A 14,539-nucleotide genomic window follows, 5' to 3' on the forward strand; every position below is an offset into this window, starting at 1 on the left:
ATTATTTTGAAATTAATTAAAAAATCTAAAACGAAGTTACTTATCTATCAAACCATGAAGCAAAACAAGTATAGATAAATACTAAAACTAGACGACTGGTTTCACTTCACATAGAAATATTATTTAAATTAAGACAAAATGTCAGCACACTTAGCTATAGATAAATGGAAACAGCCGAGTCGCCACCTCTAATAGTTATCGTTATCGGTGACCGCTCGAAACGTGCGATTGGAAATTCTTCATTCCAAAGATAAAAACAATCCCGAGCCGGAATGAAATTTGCGATCGAGAGCATTAGCAAGAATTCCGGGCGGCTCGGTCAACTGCGAATCAAGGATGGAGGACCTGACTTCAAGACTCCCCTTCTTTTGCAGACGACTAAGGGCGGAAGCATTCCGTGGCTCAGTGCGGATGTTTTCGAGAGTCATGTTAGCCAGAAGCCACAGGTGCTCCAGTTTACTCTATCTACAATGGACCACATGACCGAGGCACTTACCCATTGGAACAGTGGCGGAGGTCGCGGACTAAGCGACTACGTGGGACTACCAGGACATCTAAACATTCTCATGTTACGAGATCCTTGTGAAACAACGCCTTCCGGAGGCAACGACCGGGATATACTGCCACTGTTTACGAGAAGGGGCAAGGAATCGCTCTCTTCGGAACGCTACATGGAAATGGTAGCAAGTTTTAAGCCGGACTTCTATGAGGGACTCTGCGATGCGGACACAAATTTGGAGAGTGCCAAGAAGCGGATTCAGAAATCGGTTGACAGGACAGAGAAGTTTATGCACTACATCTACGAGCACCGAGGCAAGGTGAATTCCACTCTGCTAGCTCCCATTGTGGGTGGATACAACACATTCGCCCGGACGCAGTCCATTAAACATGCCCGGGAACAGCCAGCGGGCAGCTATGGAGGGTACATCTTCGAGGGATTCCACACTAATGGTCTATCGGCGACCACTTTGGATACTTCTAAACTACTGCCAATAGTAGAACACTGCGTCAAGCAATTGGAGGAGGACAAACCTAGGCTAATGCCGGGTGCCTACACTCCCCTAACCATTCTAGAACTCATCCGCCAGGGAATTGATATGTTTGACTCCTCCTACGCATATTGTGCTTCTCTGAACTTTAAGGCTTTGACATTTAGTTTTGTCCAGGATGCAGTGGAACATGCGCCATTTTTGGACATAACCGATGAAGCTATCAAGGAGGATTTCACTCCGCCGCTGAGCAACTGCAGTTGCTTGACTTGCCAGAAACACACGCGTGCCTACCTTCACCACCTGTACAAGACCAATGAACTGCTTGGTCCCATATTACTAATTGTGTAAGTAATGCTTGTTAATTAATTTCGTATTCCTTTTATAAATCTTTCTGTTCTTCCAGTCACAACCTTCATCACTACATGGCTTTCTTTGAGAAAATTCGTGAGAGTGTGGCTAGGGATGAGCTTCCACGGCTGACGGAATTCGTAAGAAATCAGAATGGCAAAACACAGGTGGATTATTCCATTGCTGCCAACACGAAAGTAATTAGCAAGGCGGCCATGGGGAAAGGATTCGCAGCAGCAGCAGTATGACGACATGAGCATCCAATTAAAAACTAATTTTAGTCTAGGTAGAAGCCTCTGATTATTTATTTTCGGTGTTTCATATCGTCAATGGTTGGTCCCAAAGAGTGAGATCTTGTGATCCTTCGACAATATTCGTAATTTCCTCGTACACAGCTTTTGGGGCATTGCCAGTAATTGTTCGGATCCTAAAGAGCACCTGAAGCTCCGTAAGATTCTCCATTTTATCAGCATCTGTTAACAAAAATAGAACCTTTAGTTCAGAAACAAAGTTTTAAAGAGCGATTATATCACCTGGCAAAGGAATGTAACCTGCCAACTCGCAGAATCCGACATTAAAGTCGGCCAAATCCTTGTTTACACAGTACTCAGAGCGGGCAAATACGAATACCTTAAGATTACCACTTTGTCCGGGCCTCCGATCCTGCGTGAGGAACAGATTGTGTGGCATATTGTTCTTACACATCCACATGGCGAGCATGTAGAGCTGGTCCACTTTCTCAGCCACCTGTTCTTCACTATCATTTTCGTTGAATACTATACATATTCCTTCCGTGGGCGCCCTACGGCTCAAACGATAGACATAACCACCGGCCAGCTCATCCAAAGGTGCTTGGTCTATATATAAATCCTGTGGCATGTGGAGAAGGTGGAAGTGAAGGTGATTTACAGAGGCCAACGCTCCAGGGCTATTATAACCCATGCGCATGTCCTTGTCGTCGATGCTTCGCATGAAGGTAATGCAAAACTGAAGAGCGTCACGGGTAATCCGTTGGACATGGTTTTTTCCCACTTCTGGGCAGATCAACGTATGATATTTGGTGATTGGGCTCTTGTTTATGATCATCTGAACTTCGGGACTGCCGTGCGCATCATCAATGGTCATGATGACCTCCTGGGCATTAACTTTGTTGAAATTAAACATCATGTGCTTGAAGGTGGGATTGAGGCTCTCGATGGTCTGAGGTCGGCGGCGCTTAAGGTTTCGATCTGCATTAAGCTGGAGGTTAAGGGTCAATATATCTATTGTAGAGAACAAGAATATGCCACACACCTCTGCATAGAAACCCCAGTATCCTGGTATTTTTCGGTTCTGAGGCGATTTCTGCAATTGATAGGAAAACAGCCCGGGAACATTGTGCAGTTGGTCCCACCGCACCTTCATCGCGTTGAGATAGAGCTGCGCCCTTCCCTCCAGACTCGTCTCGTACTTAACCTTGCTCATGGTTCGCCGGCGGCCTGGTCGCTTCACGTCCTGGTCATCTTTTTGCCTGCAATCCGCGGATCGAAGGACTACCAGTGGCAGCAGAGTTGCAACCTTAAGGGAAAACCTGTTGCTAAAGCCGGTGGCAAGAAAACTTCTAAAATGGGAGCTGTATTTTCGGGCAATATGTCGGTTGAATCGCAGGAAGGCTGCGAAATGCCGCGAAAACATTTCGTTTTGAGCTGGCCGATTAAAAACGAACTGTAAATTTTGTACAATTTTGAAGACCCGACAACCTGACAACCCAGACCGCCCAGACAGCTGATTGCTGACTTCAGCGGCGTGGCAAGAGGGTTTAAAAATCAAAAGTCAGTTTAAGTTTCTAAATATGGAAGTCTGAATTAGGGTTTTATTATAAATTTGAAACCAGCTTCATAAATTTGAAAAACATCTTTTATTTCCTGAACCCCTTGAAGAAGTTTACTCTACGCCTTTGATCCACAAAATCTTCATCCCTGGTTTGCTTGTGCTGGTGGAATTGATGGCATTCATCAACAAATGGCCCAAGTTCGAGGATCCTGCGAAAGTTTCTGTCCCGATGGGGAGGCGAAAATGTAGGTTAATGATCTTGAACCCGAATATAATAAAATAACGTGGCTTAATACATTTAGGCGTATTCGTGAGAAGCTTTTGCACTACTTTGAGCTAAAGAATGGTCAAAAGAACACGCCAGGTGTCCTGATAAAGGAGTTTACGCGATCCGCCGCCGATGTCAAGATGCCACTGCCCAAGGAAATGCGCACGGAAGCGGCATTGACCAAAACTGTGGAATATCTTCTCAAGGAGCAAGTATTTTTTGCACCTAAAAACCAAAAAGTTTAAACTGAATATTAATATACTTTCCAGCATAATCCTGGACACACGAAAGCCTTATAATGTGGCTTACGACTTCATATTCGATCGACTGAGGGCGGTGCGTCGGGAGATCGTTATCCAGATGTACGATGCACCTCGGAAGATCTGCTTGTTAGAGCCTATTGTGATGTTTCTGGCCTATAGTCGATATCGCTTGTGTGAGGAGCCCATAGAGAAGTTCGATCCGAAAATATGCAATCAGCATTTGCAAGAGTGCCTTACGGGAGTGCTTTGCTGTTACGAAGAGCTGGGGGACTTGGAATCCTCTAGAGAACCCAGTATTCGTGAGCTTGAGCGGCGCTGCTTCATAGAGAGCCTGTATCAAGTGTTTAATTTGGGTTCGCCCGAGTCCCTTACACGCGCCCTCACCTTACCGGATTATGTGCGTCAGGATGCGACGTTTAAGCTGTGTTTTGGCATCTGTTTGGCCTTTCAACAGGGCAATTTGTATAGAGTCCTCATGGGTTTGCCACAATTACCGCACATTCTGTGCGCCGTAGCGGCCACCAAGTTGCAGGCGATAAGGAGGTACTATACAACAATTACTATTGGCTTTCTTATTGAAATGATGTATTTCTAAAGTACATACATATTTATTTACAAACGTATATTTGCAGAAGCTTGCTACAGATTTTCACGCATGCCTACAACAACAAACAGCTCACGGTGCCGGTTCCTTACTTGTTGCGTTTACTGTTGTTCGATGGTCCGCAAGGACTTCAGGACCAATGTCGGCATTTTAATATATCCTTAACAGCGGATAGGAAGGCGGTTCATTTTAACAAGACTGATTTTAACCACAATGCGGAGATATTGAAACCTCAAGAAGAGCGCTTTGTGGAGTCGAAGCTGAAGCGTATTTATATTCCAGAAGTTCTATTGCTAAAGAAATTTAATTAATTTAAGAGTACGCAGTTGTAAATAGTTCAAAACAATAGTGAAGCCATGGAGATTAATTATTTATTGTTATTGCGCATTTGTTTTCTTGTCGGGTGGCAACCCTGCTGATAGAACAACAAACCTATCGCCAATCGAAAGGCAGAACGCCGCGGTATTTACACCTAATAAATGGTTTACCAGTTGGAGGTTGATAAAATGCAATTATTTGCTAGTACTTAAGATTACATTTGTGCTGTTTTAAGGAGTAATGCGGTGAGGCTTAGCTAACTAAGCTGAATAAAGCGCTTGAGATATACACAAAGCGCGCGCAGGGTTGCATTGTGGCGCCTGTCGATGCACACTACACACACACACCGCCACACACACGCAACGCGAGAGAAAGTACCGAGCCGTTTCTGGAAAATACAATTCCGCCATATTAACCGGCAAAATTCAAAATATTTACACTGCCCGAGGTCAGCGGGATCGAGGTGGTCATCAAAATCGAGGATTAACCCGCCGTTGGGCAGCACGAGCGTGGCGGGCGGATCGGAGCGAGCGGTACGCATCATTCGCCGTCTGCCGCCGCCGTCGCACAATAAACGATAGGCATTGGCTACAAAAAAGTGGAAAAAGAGGTGGAGGGAAAGGCCAGTCCAGTCCAACAATACCGACGAAAACACGTACGTTTGGTCCACATTGGTGGTCTGGCGAATATTTAGATATATATTACGGATTTTTGGCCAGGTACTAATTGCCCACTTTTTCGCAGCGCGCTCGCACACAAAACACTAACACACACGCACGAAGCAAGAGCGCCCACATATACAGGCATACAGACACAGGCACACAGACAGGCAGACGGAGCAGCCGCGATGACAAGTCATCATCATCACGTCGGAGTCGGAGGGAACTTCCAGCCTCAACTGCATCAGATCCGGGCGCCCATCGTGAAGAATCTATCGCTGGCCGCTGCGGCGGTACCGCTGCCCCTGCACTCCGTCCCGTCGTCGGCGTACTTCACTCATGCACAACCACCCACGGCGGCCACAATTGTCGAGCAAGATCCGTACACCGTTTTGGCGGGCGATCCGATGGGCGAGGAGAGCGAGAGCTTCCTGATCGAGGAGATCATCGATGACTATGATGATGAGGCTAATATCGTAGTAGACACTGGCGAGTTCTTCGAGCACTATGAATACTATCCGGTGGATCGGCTGGACAGGCTTACCTCGGTTACGGTGGCAGCGGCAGATGCACTGCCACCGCCCATCATCATGCAGCAGACCAGCGACGACGAGGACTTCATCGAGGAGGATGGACAGCAAATGACCTCCTCCTGCGATGGTGATGGCGAGGAAGAAACCGAGCAGGATGATGAGGCTACCGCGCCGGCTACGACAAATGCTTTTGAAATTGCCTCCGAGATGCTAACCACCATCGAAGCCACGAACATCAAGGAGGAGCAGCTCGAAAGCGATTTCTACATGAAGGCAACCGAAGATTCAAACAGCTCAAATGGTCAGTTGCAGGACTTTAAGCTATTCGGAAGCAGTCGCGTGGAGAGGCCCATCGGAAATTCAGCCGCCAAGCGCTGGAAGCAAACAAAGGTACCCATACGCATTACGCAGGATGAGTTCAATGTCACCCTGTGGTCCTCGCTAAACTCTGAAGATGAGGACGAGGAGGAGGAGTTGGAGGAACCACCTAGTTGTGCTGGCACCACATCCGTGACGTCCTCCTCCGCCGCCCAGAATGAAGGCTCATCCAATATGCCAAAGCTTATTATCGACGAGCACATGATTAACCACGATGTTCTAAGCGATGGCATTGGTAACGAGTACGTCATCCTGCCCGATCCATTCAGCGCCTCTGCGGTGACGGATGTGGAAGAGGTGGTTAATGCATTTATGGGTGATGTCAAAGGCGAGGAAGACAGCCAGCCACTAAGTGAGCAGTTGATCTATGCGGAAAACCAGCTGGAAGAAGCCTATGGTAACATCGAGCTCATCGAGAACATGCCGAATAATGTGGAGCTGATACAGAGCCCGGGTCTGGGTCCAGCCACTGTACCGGTACCGCAATCAAAGGTCAATGGATGTTTACCGAATCCACTGCCGGCTCTCCCAAAACTAGTGCTCCAGAACAGCAGCACCAATGTGCGACTGAAAAGTGCGGGAAATCAGACAAAGGTGACGAAGAGGCAACTCACGGCTGCGGCTCAGGTGGCGACACCAACTCCTCCACCGCCACTAGTGGCTTCCAGCAATCCAGCCCGACCACGACCCACAATTGTTACCAAATTACCGACGGCAGTGCCCAATCAGACGGCTGGTAATACTATGGGAGCTGCTGGCGCGGCCGCTGAGGAGGATGAGGAGCCAAAGTTTCGCTGCACCCATCGCGGCTGCAACAAGGAGTTTCGCAACCACTCGGCCATGCGCAAGCACATGCACACGCACGGACCGCGCGGTCATGTGTGCAACGTCTGCGGCAAAAGCTTCGTAGAGAGCTCCAAGCTAAAGCGCCACCAGCTGGTGCACACCGGCGAGAAGCCTTTTGAGTGCACCTTCGAGGGGTGCGGCAAGCGCTTCTCGCTGGACTTCAATCTGCGCACCCACGTACGGATACATACTGGCGATCGGCCCTACCACTGCCCCATTGATGGCTGCTCCAAGTGCTTCGCCCAGTCAACGAACCTCAAGTCCCACATGCTGACGCACACAAAGCCTAAAAGGAAGTGGCCGCGAGCACCGCAAGTGAGCAACAACAAGACACCGCTGGTGGCCAGATACGGGCGTCTGGAGTTTGGCGAGGATCCTCGTCTAGTGTACGTAGAACAAAACGAGGAGGTGGCGTCGGTGCTGCTGGATGGCACGTCCCTAGCATCCTAACTAGTAGTTCGCATCAATGTGTCGCTGGTATTGGCATGAGATGGTTCAAATATGAAAGCTCCTTCGGCTGCGGATGGCAGGATTGTACAGTTAGTTGTAGCCAGTTTTTATCTGTATCTGTACCCTAACGAGCGGAGCGGCAGGACGCGATTGTCACCTGGTGAATACATCCGCCCACTGCCCGCCCTTTAAGTAAATAGTGTAAGTTCTTTCTCTAACAACATAGGATTGCAGTGCAAAAAGGAGGTTAGATGGTAGCCATTGATTAATTTCCTGCACGGATGAAAAACCCGGATAGCAAGCAGTTCTAAGAGTTTAGCTTGTAGCGTAGGCTAAGTGAGTCGAGTCCCCCACAAAACCAAAACCGAACCGTAATCCCCGAAGAACTCAGCCAAAACTATCCCCTAACAATCCCTAATTCGATCTGATCCTAATTGTGTGCGATCTTCGCTCGAATAACAAAACGCGCACTTTCTTTTCTACGAAAACAAAACAAACAAACAAAAAAAATAAGAAAAATACACAAAACTAGTTTTACCATATTCAATACGCATACACCATAGGCTATCTATATATTTTTGTAATGAATTATAACACTTAGAGCATTGAAGTACGGATTTAGCAAGTTCAACGTCTGTTGGCGCTAACAATAATTCACAAAATGGAAGCACATCAGTTAAGTCGGAATAAACAAGGGAATACCTCTTCAAAATTAAACAAAAATAAACCAGGAAAACAATGCAAAACTTGCATGTATCATTTATCATTTTTGAACTATTTCACAGTGCGATTCTGTAAGCGTTAGATTTATTAACTGACTTTAAACGTGTAACTACAGCTAGATAACTACATTAAACGGTGAGGCAGCTATTGATGGACAGTCGCCGGGTGTTGTCCACTTCAGATTCGGATCAGCAGGCGATTAAATCGCCTCTTTGGACATGTGTCGCCTATAGCTACGTTCCATTCATTGATTGCGGTGTATAAACGCGTGCGGATTAGATAAAGCTTCGCGGAGAGGTACAGATACGCGGCTATTTTGGATATTGGAACCGAGAACAGTACACGCGGGTGGGCTGGGCATGTTCTGAATGGTATTTTAGGTGACCTTGAGGCCCTGTCCTTGAACTCCCGGAATAATATCCGCCATTGAGGCACTGGTAGGGCTAATTAATCCGGCCAGGGAGAGCAGCACGGAGTAGTTGAAGTACCAGAAAACGCAGAAGAGCACCATGAAAATGACGTCTGCAATGAACCGAGAGCAATAATAACCCTGATAAGCGTGTAAATTCTTCATAAGCATGACGAATCCGCCGGATTTTCCCCAGTTCTTCGAGGGTTTGATATTTGCCCAGCAATTAACACTCACGTATCGTTATCCGCTCCCACTTTTCCACCATGTACAGCTCGGTGACCTGCAAATTAATGTGGTTCATTTAATTCAGAATCCCGTGGAGCGCAGCTTCTCAAGTGGAATATATGCGCAATTTTATGACTATTACGTACCATGAGGTATCGAAACCACCAGTAACTGGCGAATTCCACGAGGTTGTCAAGCATTGCGGGTTCCGAATCGAGTAAAACACTAAAAAGAGGACAAACAATAGGGGCGCTGCGCGTTTAATTTGTTTAATTCCTCCCACTGGCTTTGTACTAACTTAAACACGGTAAATCGATGTCGCTAACCAATCGATATCGATAATTTAGACCGTCAAGTGTTGCAAATTGGTTGTGGTACAATGCAAGTAGAAGGGTTGTTATCGACTGTTAGTGTAAATTCAAATTCGAACAATTAATGCAATAATTAAACTTTTTGAAATAGTTGAAGATGTTTTTAGTTGATCAATTTTTGCTGCTACATGCGGCGTTTAAAGTTGTTAGGTCTATGTTTAAAATACTACTCATACCCACAGCATGCACTATGAAATGTTTATCAATCTGACAACCCAGTTGCAATCAGCTGTTTTTAAAAACTCCGCAAGAGTTGTTTACATTTCGTTGTGAAACTAAAATATTGAAAATAATGTCCACCTTCGTGGTTAAACTACTTCAACGCTGTCCGCTCTCACATAGTCAAATAGACGTAAAGCCTTTTATTTATGTGCGTAGCAAATGGATGGACGACGACGTGGAGTTCGACTTCCTATCCACCTCTGACAATCAAAACTACCGGTCATGTCTTAAATACGATGAGTTGCGGACTGGAGCCAGCGAATTGGAGCAGCCCTATGATGCCTTCTTTGCAGAGTGCAAAATGGCAGTAACCACGCACATGGGACTCCGAGGATTCGATTATGAAATATGCCTGGAGGATGCCGAGAAACCAGCCTTCAAAGTGTACAAATGCGAGGGATACGAGACGCTCTATTTGGATGTTCCGCTGAGAAAAGTGTCCAACTGCTACCAGCTGCTGGATGCAGCCATCGAAGCTGGTCAGCAGAAGCCTCAAGCCGCTCCAGCCACTGAATCCGACGCCCAGAACACCACATCCCTGGCTGAATACGAAAAGTATGTGAGAGACAGCAAGCTGAAGGAGGAGGAACTTCTCAAGAAGTTCCTGCTGCTTTTGAACAGCAAGAAGGCCCACATCAGGGAATTGGAGAGTCAGTTGGAAGATCGTTCCAGGAAGGGCTCAAGCGAAAAGAACAATCGAAGGATTTCTTCTGATGAAGAGGACGAAGTCTACGGAGCAGCCACTCAAGCCATGAATATAGATGATGGTGATGATGACTCGGATTAAGCCCCTTAGTAATATGAATGATTAAGAAACATTTAGTCTTCGGTATGTGCTTGAAATGTATTATCTTTTCGTTTTAGTTTTTCTTTTCGATCGTTCGATTTTGTAAAATAAATTAGCTTTATAATGTATGTATATATGTATAAATAAACAACAAATAGACTTGTAACGTAATACATTAAATTACCATCAATGTGTAGACGTGGCTTACAATTAGACCAACAAAAGATCGCTTGTTTTTTGGAATATAATCAATAGTTATCGTTGCTGTTTTTGTAAAAATTAAAAGCATTTTACATAAAGTGTTAATATGTAGCTGCTATCAAATAGACATTATGGATAAGTATGTTAGGGTGTGTATAACATTTGAAAGAGTAAACAATTAGAGCCGATGATGGTGCTGGCGGAGATCACTCAGAGCGCGAGCAGATCCTCCTCGGCGCCCGGTTTCTTTGGTGTCTTTCGTAAGCTGTCGGCTCCTGCCGATCCTGTCGTGGCACTGGCGGCGGAGTTCGATGCACTGATCGTTGGAAGATTTTCGGCGGCGGCGGCTCGCTCCTCTAGGAATTTGTCAAACTCGGAGCTGGTCAGTTCCTCGATTCCCTCGATGTGCTGTGTGGTGGAAACAAATGCCTCATTACTCATGTTAAATACACGAAATTAGGTGACAGAAGCAAATAAGCAAAATAAGAGTATGTGTAATTCGAGAAACTGAAGCCGAGAGTGCATGGTAAGATGAGCTTAGAACAAGACAAAATGCTATTCGAATGGCTACTTACTGAGCTGCCCAACCACGCTTCCATCTCGTCGATCTCATTCTCTTTCGTCGACTGTGTGTGGGCGCCAACCGAACAACAAAACGAAACGAAAACCAAACGCAATTTGCATAGAACAAAAGAACCAAAACATTTTTCAAATTTAAATACAACGTGTAAATCAATGGCGAAAACGAGGTCAAAACGTAAGGGAACAAATCGAACGCCATTAGTTAGACCGGCTGCCCGGTGGCTAATTACTCACTTTACTTACCACCGGCGGATCGCCGGCTGAGCGCTGTGCCTGCTGCGGTTGATTCGGCGGTTTATAAGGCGAGGCGGTGGCAGTCACACTCCCAGCAGCAGCGTCCACAGAGGGAATGTCCCTTAGCAAGTCCGATTTACTAAAGAGGAACTGTCGTTAATACTTGATGACCTCAATTGGAAAGCACTCTATACTAACTGGTTGCCATCGGTGCGCGACTGTGCCAGCATATCGAATTCATCGGCAGGTCGTGCCGCCCTCTGCACCCCAATGGGTGCTCCCGCGCCCAGGCTGAGTCCTCCCAAGCTCTGTGGCAGTTGGGCTTCCTCGCTGCTTTCAATTAGATCGATTAGCAGTTGGTCACTTTGCGGCGTATTGCTCACGGCGGTAGTTGTGGGCGGCGGTGGTAGCGTGGCCACCGTGGTGGCTCCTGCTGCAGCTGTACCCACACCGGGCAGGCCCATGGCTGCGCCCAGCACCGCCGACGGCGAAGTAACACCAGCTCCCTGGCCTTGCGAGCGAGTTTTCTCATAACGCTGATGGCGCAAAAACACATTGTTCAGCTCGTCATTGATGCGCAGGAACTCCGCGGTGAGCTCGTCGTCCTGGACACGTCCAATTAGATCCACAATGCGAGACTGCATCTCCTTGCAGGTAGAGGTGAGCTCGTTGAGCAGGGCATAGTCATCGGGCGACTCTTGGCCGGGCTTCAGAACACTGAGCATCTCACTCAGAATGGACATATTGTTGCTAACGATCTCCAGTTCGGAACGCAGCTTTGCCGCTTGCTCGGGAGTCAAATGCAAAGGACCTGTGCTGGGTGGAGCTGCTGCTGCAGCAGCGGCGGCGGCAGCGGCAGCCATGTGTTGAGGCGAGATTGTGTGCTGCTGAGCGGCCACCATCTGAGGAGGCATCTCGGGAACGCTCTAAATGGGATATGAAAGCATTTAATATGGTTCAAATAGAGAGGATTCGTTAGCGACTCACCCTCTGAGGTGTGTAAATAGGTGCCATGGCATCCAAGTCATTGGCTGGAAACTCAATGCCCTTGTTTTTCAGTTCCATGTACATCTGAGTGACACCATTGAGATCCGGTTGGTTCTTGAACGCATCCGCCCAGATCTGTATCAGACTGAGAACCTTCTCCTGCATGGCAGCTGGCGGATCGTTCTTGGGCCCAATTAGCTTGACCAGCTCGTTGATGAAGTCCTTTTGGGCCACCAGGACATGGAAGGCCTTGCCGCAGTTCTTCACGCACGTCTCCAGGACGGTCAGCGTGTACATCACCACCTGGTTGTTCTTTCCGGCATTCTGGGAGAGGCGCTTGCGAATGGCGCGCATGGCATCGCGGGCGGTGTCCGAGGATTCGTTGATCATGTCGCAGATCTCCATGTTGGCGGCCCAGTTCTCCGACGCCAGGTTGGCATCGGTGGCGGCCTCTGGAAGGGGAGCAGGTGAGGTATTAGTTTAAATTAAAGAAAATTCCATTTTAAATTCATACTATCTTGGGATCTGTTTAAACCTTTAGAAAAAAAAAGTTTGGGCTTGGCAGCTTTGGGCGGTTTGTGGGCGTTAGAGTGGGCGTGGCAACATGAACCGAGAAGCGCGTCTGTTTCTGGAGTGTGCATGCTTAAGCTCAACTTTCTAGCTTTTATAGTTTCTGAGATCTCGACGTTCATACGGACAGACAGACGGACGGACAGACGGACATGGCCAGATCGACTCGACTATTGATCCTGATCAAGAATATATATACTTTATATGGTCGAAAACGCTTCCTTTTGCCTGTTACATACTTTTCAACGGGTATGAAAACTGCAACAATATGTGTATAAAGAAAAAAAATAACTTTAGTTAACTCCTCTTTTCTCTCTATTTTTTAAATTTGTATCTTTTTCTGAAAGTGCTCGTTACATTTTAATTATAATAATCTATTCGATTTTAATGCAAAGTTAATTGTGTGGCTTTTGATCCGAAAGATGTAATTATTTTGATCGTTACGTGTGTGAAAACCTAAGTAAACAATTTTCATTCCTTTGTTTGTTTTTATGGGCGGCTGGAACTGTGTTTTTAAACAGGTGGGCGAACATTATCTTTAGTATATCACTTAAGCTCTTCCGAGTGCAATGACTTGCTTAAATTGAAACGCACAAACAAGGGGCATAAATGCAACTTGTACAATTCCAAAGGAAACCCTCTCGCGCAATGAATTTCTCGGATATCAGATATCGTAATACAGATATCCAACAGATACAAGATATATGTGAATAGCTAACCGCAAGGCAGCAACAAAATGTGAGCTCATAAAAAAAACGAAGCAACAAATTAGTACGGCACCAATACAAATGCACAAGGCCAGGTAAATGTGTGCATCTGTGTGTGTGTGCAGCAAATGGAAATTATGGCGAAAATGCGAGCCAAAGGGGAACACGAAATAAATTAACACATTTTTTTATGTAACCCAGCGGCCAGAGGCAACGATGACTAATTGCCATTACTAAGGGCGCAAAACAAGGGGGCAGGAGGTGGGCGAAAAAGGCAATCAAACAACAGAACAGCGCATCAATAACAATACTATTTGTGTGCGTGCCAAAGGTGAGCAATTTCATAAAGCATACCAACAAACATTTATCTGCTTTGTCACACCTGCCTGTTGGAATCGCATGCCCATGTAAGGGTTAATCTTATCAGAAGCCCACCGTTGCCACCGCCTTTGAAATCAAATCAGAACGCTTTGCCATAGTAATGGTCTGGCAACAACAAATCAGTATCGGTACATGGAAATGTGTGTGAGTGTGCTTGTGTGCGAGAGCAACAACAAAACAGGAAAACAAGCAAACGCACGAAGAAAGTTGTGAAAATTCAATTTTCCAATGGCTCAGTCTGATTGGGACTGCCGTAAAGCGACCTCTAATCAGATAACTGACAATGCAAATGCGCAAATATCAACGCATATGCGTTGTATTTGAGGAAAATATGACGATTTAACCACATATACACACACCCCCGCTTTCGGTGGGTGGTTTTTTTTTAACGGTGGAAGGGGGATGGGGTTGGGTAGGTTTACTCACCTATGCGCTGGCCAACTGGAGTGGAGAAAACATTTCCCAAGGCGCCAACGTTGAAAAATGAAGCCATCGTTTTAAAGTTTCTTCTTAATGCTCGCCGTTGGTTTGCGGTTGATATTTCCCTTTATTTACTTTTTGTTCACCTGGATGAAATGTTTATGCACTTGTCTACAGCAGTGTGACCATGGCTAGACTCTGTGCAAAATACCGTCAGAGAAATGCATTACAATAAATGGGTAAAAT

General features: G+C 46.4%; 7 protein-coding genes across 11 annotated transcripts; 4 read left to right on the plus strand and 3 right to left on the minus strand.

The window, feature by feature from the left end:
- The first annotated feature begins 191 nt into the window (after nucleotides 1-191).
- Nucleotides 192-1,850, plus strand: LOC6532557 (queuine tRNA-ribosyltransferase accessory subunit 2). The gene is made up of 2 exons (XM_002093266.4): nucleotides 192-1,336; nucleotides 1,396-1,850. The coding sequence occupies exons 1-2, from the start codon at nucleotides 273-275 to the stop codon at nucleotides 1,586-1,588; spliced, it is 1,257 nt and encodes a 418-aa protein (XP_002093302.1). The 5' UTR covers nucleotides 192-272; the 3' UTR covers nucleotides 1,589-1,850.
- LOC6532558 (GDP-D-glucose phosphorylase 1) lies at nucleotides 1,624-3,149 on the minus strand. The gene is made up of 3 exons (XM_002093267.4): nucleotides 2,634-3,149; nucleotides 1,874-2,579; nucleotides 1,624-1,813 (listed from the first exon to the last, which is right to left on the minus strand). The coding sequence occupies exons 1-3, from the start codon at nucleotides 3,012-3,014 to the stop codon at nucleotides 1,659-1,661; spliced, it is 1,242 nt and encodes a 413-aa protein (XP_002093303.2). The 5' UTR covers nucleotides 3,015-3,149; the 3' UTR covers nucleotides 1,624-1,658.
- Nucleotides 3,150-3,195: 46 nt separating this feature from the next.
- LOC6532559 (SAC3 domain-containing protein 1) lies at nucleotides 3,196-4,654 on the plus strand. 2 transcript variants are annotated; one of them, XM_002093268.3, is made up of 4 exons: nucleotides 3,196-3,397; nucleotides 3,455-3,628; nucleotides 3,690-4,226; nucleotides 4,316-4,654. In XM_002093268.3, the coding sequence occupies exons 1-4, from the start codon at nucleotides 3,342-3,344 to the stop codon at nucleotides 4,596-4,598; spliced, it is 1,050 nt and encodes a 349-aa protein (XP_002093304.2). In that variant the 5' UTR covers nucleotides 3,196-3,341; the 3' UTR covers nucleotides 4,599-4,654. The 2 variants fall into 2 exon arrangements, with proteins under 2 accessions (XP_002093304.2, XP_039230663.1); XM_039374729.1 differs by lacking the exon at nucleotides 3,196-3,397 and having other exon boundaries at nucleotides 3,492-3,632.
- Nucleotides 4,655-4,751: 97 nt separating this feature from the next.
- On the plus strand, nucleotides 4,752-8,194 carry LOC6532560 (fez family zinc finger protein erm). Of its 2 annotated transcripts, XM_039374728.2 has the most exons (3): nucleotides 4,766-4,784; nucleotides 4,841-5,260; nucleotides 5,350-8,194. In XM_039374728.2, exon 3 carries the CDS (start codon nucleotides 5,453-5,455, stop codon nucleotides 7,469-7,471), a length of 2,019 nt encoding a protein of 672 aa, XP_039230662.1. In that variant the 5' UTR covers nucleotides 4,766-4,784; nucleotides 4,841-5,260; nucleotides 5,350-5,452; the 3' UTR covers nucleotides 7,472-8,194. The 2 variants fall into 2 exon arrangements, with proteins under 2 accessions (XP_002093305.1, XP_039230662.1); XM_002093269.4 differs by having other exon boundaries at nucleotides 4,752-5,260.
- A 67-nt stretch (nucleotides 8,195-8,261) lies between these two features.
- On the minus strand, nucleotides 8,262-9,141 carry LOC6532561. The gene is made up of 3 exons (XM_002093270.4): nucleotides 8,978-9,141; nucleotides 8,841-8,886; nucleotides 8,262-8,716 (listed from the first exon to the last, which is right to left on the minus strand). Exons 1-3 carry the CDS (start codon nucleotides 9,029-9,031, stop codon nucleotides 8,571-8,573), a joined length of 246 nt encoding a protein of 81 aa, XP_002093306.1. The 5' UTR covers nucleotides 9,032-9,141; the 3' UTR covers nucleotides 8,262-8,570.
- Nucleotides 9,142-9,417: 276 nt separating this feature from the next.
- On the plus strand, nucleotides 9,418-10,407 carry LOC6532562. The gene has a single exon (XM_002093271.4). The coding sequence runs from the start codon at nucleotides 9,495-9,497 to the stop codon at nucleotides 10,209-10,211; it is 717 nt and encodes a 238-aa protein (XP_002093307.1). The 5' UTR covers nucleotides 9,418-9,494; the 3' UTR covers nucleotides 10,212-10,407.
- LOC6532563 (TOM1-like protein 2) lies at nucleotides 10,250-14,497 on the minus strand. Of its 3 annotated transcripts, none has more exons than XM_002093272.3 (6): nucleotides 14,300-14,497; nucleotides 12,216-12,667; nucleotides 11,427-12,154; nucleotides 11,238-11,367; nucleotides 10,988-11,038; nucleotides 10,250-10,820 (listed from the first exon to the last, which is right to left on the minus strand). In XM_002093272.3, the coding sequence occupies exons 1-6, from the start codon at nucleotides 14,364-14,366 to the stop codon at nucleotides 10,623-10,625; spliced, it is 1,626 nt and encodes a 541-aa protein (XP_002093308.1). In that variant the 5' UTR covers nucleotides 14,367-14,497; the 3' UTR covers nucleotides 10,250-10,622. The 3 variants fall into 3 exon arrangements, with proteins under 3 accessions (XP_002093308.1, XP_015049429.1, XP_015049430.1); XM_015193943.2 differs by having other exon boundaries at nucleotides 11,229-11,367; nucleotides 14,300-14,496; XM_015193944.2 differs by lacking the exon at nucleotides 10,988-11,038 and having other exon boundaries at nucleotides 11,229-11,367.
- Nucleotides 14,498-14,539: the final 42 nt, after the last annotated feature.

The sequence above is a fragment of the Drosophila yakuba genome, chromosome 3L (assembly GCF_016746365.2).
Source record: "Drosophila yakuba strain Tai18E2 chromosome 3L, Prin_Dyak_Tai18E2_2.1, whole genome shotgun sequence".
In the NCBI taxonomy this organism is placed as follows: Eukaryota; Metazoa; Arthropoda; class Insecta; order Diptera; family Drosophilidae; genus Drosophila; species Drosophila yakuba.

Coding starts and splice junctions, on each gene's coding strand:
- LOC6532557 (XM_002093266.4), top strand. CDS start 273: ATGAAATTTGCGATCGAGAGCATTAGCAAGAATTCCGGGCGGCTCGGT. Junction 1,337..1,395: donor GGTCCCATATTACTAATTGT/GTAAGTAATGCT, acceptor CTGTTCTTCCAG/TCACAACCTTCATCACTACA.
- LOC6532558 (XM_002093267.4), bottom strand. CDS start 3,014: ATGTTTTCGCGGCATTTCGCAGCCTTCCTGCGATTCAACCGACATATT. Junction 2,580..2,633: donor ACTGGGGTTTCTATGCAGAG/GTGTGTGGCATA, acceptor CTTAACCTCCAG/CTTAATGCAGATCGAAACCT. Junction 1,814..1,873: donor AGGTTACATTCCTTTGCCAG/GTGATATAATCG, acceptor TTTTGTTAACAG/ATGCTGATAAAATGGAGAAT.
- LOC6532559 (XM_002093268.3), top strand. CDS start 3,342: ATGGCCCAAGTTCGAGGATCCTGCGAAAGTTTCTGTCCCGATGGGGAG. Junction 3,398..3,454: donor CCCGATGGGGAGGCGAAAAT/GTAGGTTAATGA, acceptor TAATACATTTAG/GCGTATTCGTGAGAAGCTTT. Junction 4,227..4,315: donor AAGTTGCAGGCGATAAGGAG/GTACTATACAAC, acceptor GTATATTTGCAG/AAGCTTGCTACAGATTTTCA.
- LOC6532560 (XM_002093269.4), top strand. CDS start 5,453: ATGACAAGTCATCATCATCACGTCGGAGTCGGAGGGAACTTCCAGCCT.
- LOC6532561 (XM_002093270.4), bottom strand. CDS start 9,031: ATGCTTGACAACCTCGTGGAATTCGCCAGTTACTGGTGGTTTCGATAC. Junction 8,887..8,977: donor GGTGGTTTCGATACCTCATG/GTACGTAATAGT, acceptor ATTAATTTGCAG/GTCACCGAGCTGTACATGGT. Junction 8,717..8,840: donor GTGGGAGCGGATAACGATAC/GTGAGTGTTAAT, acceptor GGTTCATTGCAG/ACGTCATTTTCATGGTGCTC.
- LOC6532562 (XM_002093271.4), top strand. CDS start 9,495: ATGTCCACCTTCGTGGTTAAACTACTTCAACGCTGTCCGCTCTCACAT.
- LOC6532563 (XM_015193943.2), bottom strand. CDS start 14,366: ATGGCTTCATTTTTCAACGTTGGCGCCTTGGGAAATGTTTTCTCCACT. Junction 12,668..14,299: donor TCCAGTTGGCCAGCGCATAG/GTGAGTAAACCT, acceptor CTCCCCTTCCAG/AGGCCGCCACCGATGCCAAC. Junction 12,155..12,215: donor CTATTTACACACCTCAGAGG/GTGAGTCGCTAA, acceptor TATCCCATTTAG/AGCGTTCCCGAGATGCCTCC.